At 32.1% G+C, this 6,392-nt stretch overlaps 1 protein-coding gene across 3 annotated transcripts; it reads left to right on the top strand.

Moving 5' to 3' along the window:
- The first annotated feature begins 2,476 nt into the window (after nt 1–2,476).
- LOC101493896 (serine/arginine-rich splicing factor RSZ21) lies at nt 2,477–6,392 on the top strand. 3 transcript variants are annotated; one of them, XR_190200.4, is made up of 7 exons: nt 2,477–2,636; nt 2,813–2,912; nt 3,858–3,946; nt 4,066–4,303; nt 5,087–5,209; nt 5,311–5,396; nt 5,493–6,392. XR_190200.4 is itself a non-coding variant. In XM_004509781.4 (6 exons), exons 2-6 carry the CDS (start codon nt 2,824–2,826, stop codon nt 5,315–5,317), a joined length of 546 nt encoding a protein of 181 aa, XP_004509838.1. In that variant the 5' UTR covers nt 2,477–2,636; nt 2,813–2,823; the 3' UTR covers nt 5,318–6,392. The 3 variants fall into 3 exon arrangements, 1 of the variants encoding a protein (XP_004509838.1); XR_190199.4 differs by having other exon boundaries at nt 5,485–6,392; XM_004509781.4 differs by having other exon boundaries at nt 5,311–6,392.

Raw genomic sequence — 6,392 nt, 5'->3', positions numbered from 1 at the left:
CTATTAAGCTCTCTATGATTGAAATTAGAATCAATATTAAAATCTAAATTAACATATTTGTCATGATAAAAAAAAGGATAGATTGTTGAGGCAAAATTCCAAAATAATGTTTTAATGTAAACAAATAAAAGTAAATTAAAGACTCTAATTATGATTCTAAATTATGTGTTAATTTAGTATATTCTTTTGAGTGTAATAATCCAAGTTAGGTACAAAGCAAATGCAAGAGAAATCAGTTTAAAGAAAGAGCTAAGAATGAACAAAAAATTGAACCAAAAACGTTCTTGACATAATCTGGAAAACAAAGAACGTCCTCCACGTTGCTGTCATTTTCATCACGCAAGATCAAATTAGTTTTTAATACAAGGAAAGTTCTCACAAATCGCGAATCGATTTCTAGTTCATATACTAGGAATATACATCTCTCATATGACCAAAAGAATCACTCAAAATGATCAAAGATTAAAAGACACAACTCAAAACAAAAGTGACAAATGATCATTCTCCAGCAGTGTAACATTAGTCTCCAGATTGATAAATATTCTCCAGTATGTTACACATAATCTTCAACAGCAAACATCTTTCTCCAACATGAATAACAACTGTCTTCAGAATGATCAACATCATTCTCCAGTATGATGACATCAGTCCATAGTTATACAAACATTCTCTAGCTTACTAACTATCATTCTCCAGCCTTGTTACATGTTTCTCCAACCTGTTTTGCACGAATCAAAAGGCAGTCTTAATCTAAATCGATTAAACACATCTCTGAGATGTTTGTTTGCATAAACAAAGGATCATCATAATCAAGAATGAGAAACTACATATCAGATATTATTAACACATAAGTAGAAACACAAAATGTTCAAAATAAGAACATTCAAAGTTTAAAAGTCTGGTCTTTGATCAAGTCTGACACATGACAGCCATAAATATTTTCAATGGTTATAATAGCTGCCATCATCCTCCTTGAAGCCTATAAAAGGAATCCCAAGCTCAAGGAAAACGCAGAACTTCCAGTGCTAAGAAAATACATCAATCACATATATTTACATACTTGAAATCTTATCAATTGCAAAAGAATCAGTTTTGATTTCCTCTTCATATATCCAAATCATATTACTGAATTATTTTATCAAGAATCTATTCTCAAATATGAGTTGAGCATACTCAGATTCTACCAATCTCTTTAAATCATTATTGTGTAAACTCAAAACTATAAGGGCTGTTTATAGTTTGAATAATTTTATAAAAATCCTTATATAGTTAAAAGATGAATTGTAAAATCCTCTCAAGATTGATAGGTGACTTGATTGAATCCTTTATGGGTGGAAAGGAATTGCTGTTACATATCAAGATTGATCATAACAAAAACTGTGTATAACCAATGACATTGTAAAACCAAGAACGTTCTTGGTTTGAACACTTAGTGGAAAAGCTCATATATGTGAGGACTAGACGTAGCCTGAGTTGGGTGAACCAAAATATATATTTGCGTGGTATCTCTTTGTTATCTCTATTTAATTTCAATCATTTTGATTATCAAGTTAAATAGATAAGCTAAAACTGTGATTTTAACTAACAAAAAAGTTCTATGTTTTCTGTTTTCATAACTAAGATCAATCTTGAGTTATTTTCTTAAGATTTTAACAGAAAATTTTAAATAGGTGAATTTACAATTCAAATCCTCTTTCTTGTAAATTGAATTGCTACTTCACCAACAACTATACCATGTCAATAAAAATATTTATACATAAAAATATTCACAAATTCACAAATATTTTGGAAATATCTCACAGTATTTAATCTTGAACATGAGAAAATGCATTAAGATTTTCACATTAAATAAAATAAAGTTGTACAATATATTTATAAGTGGGGTCATTCTCTACCTTACTAGCTGATATTGTAAGGATTAAACTATGTTCAATCCAATTCTAAAATAATTGTTAGTTCACTAAAAATATCACACGTATAAATGATTATGATATGTTAGACAATAAAAAATTCTTATGAAGTACGACAATTAAACTAAAAAAATAAATTTTCTCACTTTTTTGAAATATAAAACCTATGTTATCTACACAATATAATAACAAAAACATTTTTTTGGGGTCAAAAAACAAAAGAATCAAAGTGTTTTTTTTGTATATAGTATTGTAAATAATTATTGGAAGATATATACTAAGTAATAAAATAGATTCAAGATATTATTCTTCATTTCCTTTCCATGTGGGAAGCCTGTAATCTATTTTACCCCACCCATCACCGACCATTTTGTCGGTGGATTATACGGAATGGAACTTTGATGGTAGGTCTAAAACTCCAAACTTATCCTGAGTTGCTGAACTCGTTTTAACACCCCCTACCCTACTACTTTTAACTCTATCGAAAACACAATGAGTGATGTATAAGCAAAACGAGGGGGTGTTATTAAGAAAACCCATTAATTTTATCTGGTTCGTTTACTATTGGACCACGAGCCCAAAACGCAAGCGTTGAAGCATTACAAAAGTGGTTTCTCTCACGATCATCCATAATTCAGAATTCTCTACAATTCTTTCACTTACATGCGATCTTTGATTTCATTTCGCTCTTCTTCGCAACTTACCTCTCTCTCTGCATTCGAAACAGTAAGGATTCGTTCATTTTCTTCTGAAACTCTCTTCAATATCGATGCAACTTTTTCCCCTTAATTTACTTTCAAAGTAGTTTTTTCGTGCAAATTTATCGTTTTTGTTCACTTATTTATTTCTTTATTTGTGTGATGATTGTTAACATTTTTGGTTATCAAAATAAATTTGCGTAGGTTTTGGGACAATGGCTAGGGTTTATATTGGTAATTTGGATCCTCGAGTCACTGAGAGGGAACTAGAAGATGAATTTCGTTTGTACGGTGTTCTCCGCAGGTAACTCACTTCTTTACTCTCTCTCTCTTTCCATGGAAAAATTGTTGAATGAAATTAAAATATTTTCATTTTAGGAATAATTATAATTAATTTTAATTTAAATAGTGGTTAATGCTCGAGTTACCAATTTAATCATTATTTTCAAAATGAGTGTCAAAATGAGAGTCGTTTAAGGTTTTTAAACTCATTAAAATTGATTTAAACACATATTAAAATTTAAAAATGTAATAGTGATTAGAAAAAAGGAGAATACTCATTTTATCAAATTATCTTTATTAATTATTGAAACTAATAGAAGTACATAATATTAATTGGACAATACCATTGTAAATAAATAATTAAAGTTACTTTGATACTTGAAAGTGGTATTCATTTTGAAATGAATGGAGTTCTTACTTAAATCAATTAGATAATTATTCATAAAGTGGATTTTTCTTATCAATAATTCCCTTTTCTAATTGTAAAAAATATTCATCGAATAATTCCCTCCTTAATTACAATTTGGAAATATCTCTGCTTATGAAGTTCACACTTCTTTAACAGCCTTAAGTTTTGATAGATAGTTCATTTATTTCGTGTGTAAGGGCTAATGGTAATGATATTTTGTGTGGCGCTGGTTCTTATTCATGACCATAGCTTATTTGTCCTATTTGATAAAAAAATGATTGAATATATCTTTAGTTAGTCATTTTAATGCTCAAATTTGTTTTTGGTTGGTCAGTTTAGTCCATAAAATTACTAACAAAAGAGATACTTGGGATGTATTTGCAATTTTGATACATGTGACAACGCTTCACACATTAAGGGACTACGATGGATGTTTACTCTAAAAAAATACATTGTTTGTGTTTAGAATGTGATGCATTTTCATTTTTGTTACAAATTTTTCATAACATGTTCTATCATGATTGGTTGCAAGTCTTAATATCCTTTTTTGCAATACAGTGTTTGGGTTGCTCGTAGACCACCAGGATATGCATTTATCGAGTTTGATGATCGGAGGGATGCCCTTGATGCAATTCATGCCTTGGATGGTCAGTTTGTGTGTGTTATTCATGTTGTCAATTAGTCATCATATTTGTCCTTCTGCTATTTTGTGCATAACCCAGATTTGGAATTATCATAATTATTGTAATGTATGAATGTCAAACAGGAAAAAATGGCTGGCGTGTAGAGCTTTCTCATAATTCTAAGGATGGAGGCGGGCGTGGTGGTGGACGTGGCGGGCGTGGAAGTTCAGACTTGAAATGCTATGAATGTGGTGAACCAGGACACTTTGCTCGGGAGTGCCGTGAACCGCGTGGTTCACGTGGCCTTGGGAGTGGAAGGAGACGAAGTCCTAGTCCTTATTATCGTCATCGTAGAAGTCCAAGTTATGGTTCTGGCCGCAGGTGTGTTATATATGCATATGCTTTATATGAATAAAAAAATTATGCATTTCAAACGACTTTTTCAAATAGCTTAGCTCTGAAGTTTTTATTTTGTTACAGTTTGAATTGGACGTAAGATTTTAGAAATGCAAATATCTTTGAATATTGTTTGCAAACTTTAATATTAAGCCCTGATACAAGGACACAAATTTATTTTTAAAGTGTTTACATAACCATAACCTGCTTAAATTATTTGAATGAAATTTAATATCATTTCTGCAGTGCTTTCTTTTGATTGTTTTGCAAATTAGGTGGAGTGCAACACTTTTTCAAGTCTCATTTTCTATAATTCGCAGTTCACCTTTTATTTCTTGTTAATTTGGTAGATTTTTTTATTGCAGGCCCTATTGAATTGTGGATTTGTATCTACTTTCTTTTGAGTTATACCACTTTTTCACATTTTTTATTTAAGTAAAAACTCTCTGCCTAGAGAAATTTGACCTTCAGTGATCTATAACATTTTTAGTTTGTCCTCACATTCAGACTGGAAAGGATATTCATAAGCTAAAATCAATCCAAACCAACTATGAATGGCATGGAAAAGATCTCAATCTGAATATGGGTGTGGTAGCCAGTCATTTTGACTATCATAGTATTTGAAATTCCTCATTTCCACTCTACATTTTCTAAATGCATTATAATAATTAATAAGCATCTCAGAAAAATGTCATTTCCTAGCAGCTAATCCTTTACTGATATATTCATCATCTCATGTTTTCCTTTGGGTTTGCTTCATTGTATTAGGAGTTATAGCCCACGTGGGAGAAGATCTCCAAGACGACTTAGCATAACACCTCCTCGTGGTCGTAGCTACAGCAGATCCCCTCCATATCGTTATTCTCGACGTGATTCACCTTATGCCAATGGGTACGATTGATAAATGTTCAACTCAGCTTTTTCTGATGATGTGATATGAGTTAATGAATTACATGAGAACTTATGCATGTTTTTCAATTTTCTTTTTCCAGAGATTAAGATCAGAATGTGAATGGAGCAATTGATGAATAATTGTTGTGGAGCCTTCTATGCTATAGTGTAGTTTCCCTAGGATTGGGTGAGCATTATACAACATACATGTTAATTATGTTATGTCATGACAATGGGTATTGCTAGGAACTTGGATTTTGTTAACACTTGCAAAGTGTTGTAGCCGCAAAAAGGGTGCCTTGGACATTGTTTTGCGTCGGTTGTCTCTCGTCAGCATACTAAAACCCGGAGGTTGCTCCTGTCTTCCCTACTTCATATATCAAGTTATGTTGATTCCCTACTTTATATATATCAAGTTATGTCGACTGTTTGTTTTTTAGTCTTGCTAATCCACTATGGCTTTTGATATACTGTGAGTTTCCTAAAATGTTTAGGTTTCTCTGTTTTGAGGTGTGGTTATCGGCCAAAACAGCATCGTTTCACCACTTAGTAGGTCTTGTTTGCTTCTGTGCTGCATGCCTCCACAATTGGCTCATCTAGTTACTTCTGCATATAAGTTGACTAAAACTGCAATATCAGGAAGTTGAATGACCTTTATTGTTGACTCTTAAGGAATGCTACAGTTGGATCCTCCTTTTGAATTGGAGAAGTTTAAAGAAGGATAGATAAAATGTAGATATTGACTTGCTTCATCATCGTGAAATCAAATCAAACTGGGGTTTGCTTAGTGATTAGCTGCATGTAGTGTCTGCTTCTCACCATTCTGTGTGGTTAAATAGATGGCTGCAGGTTCTAAATGTCTGAATGTTGATTAGAATGTTACTCCTTGTTTCGTCTGTAGTCTCCATGGTACTATTGGGATTTGCAATGATCGCCATTTTGGTTGTGTGGGATCAGAAATGTTGATTCTATTTAACTAAACTTGCATACACCAAATGTTTTGCATCACCGCTCATCCTCCTTTTGAATTGGAGAAGTTTAAAGTTGGATAGATAAATGTAGATTCTGACTTATTGCATCTTCTTGAAATTTGTTAATTGGGATTTGCTGAATGTAGTTTATGGTGCTCAACATTATGCATGGTTAAATATATGGGTGCGGCTTCCAAATGTTTGCATGTCAA

This window comes from Cicer arietinum, chromosome 7 (assembly GCF_000331145.2).
Source record: "Cicer arietinum cultivar CDC Frontier isolate Library 1 chromosome 7, Cicar.CDCFrontier_v2.0, whole genome shotgun sequence".
NCBI lineage: Eukaryota > Viridiplantae > Streptophyta > Magnoliopsida > Fabales > Fabaceae > Cicer > Cicer arietinum.
The sequence above is the reverse complement of the archived record's forward strand: the minus strand, read 5'-3'. Positions and strand labels throughout refer to the sequence as shown.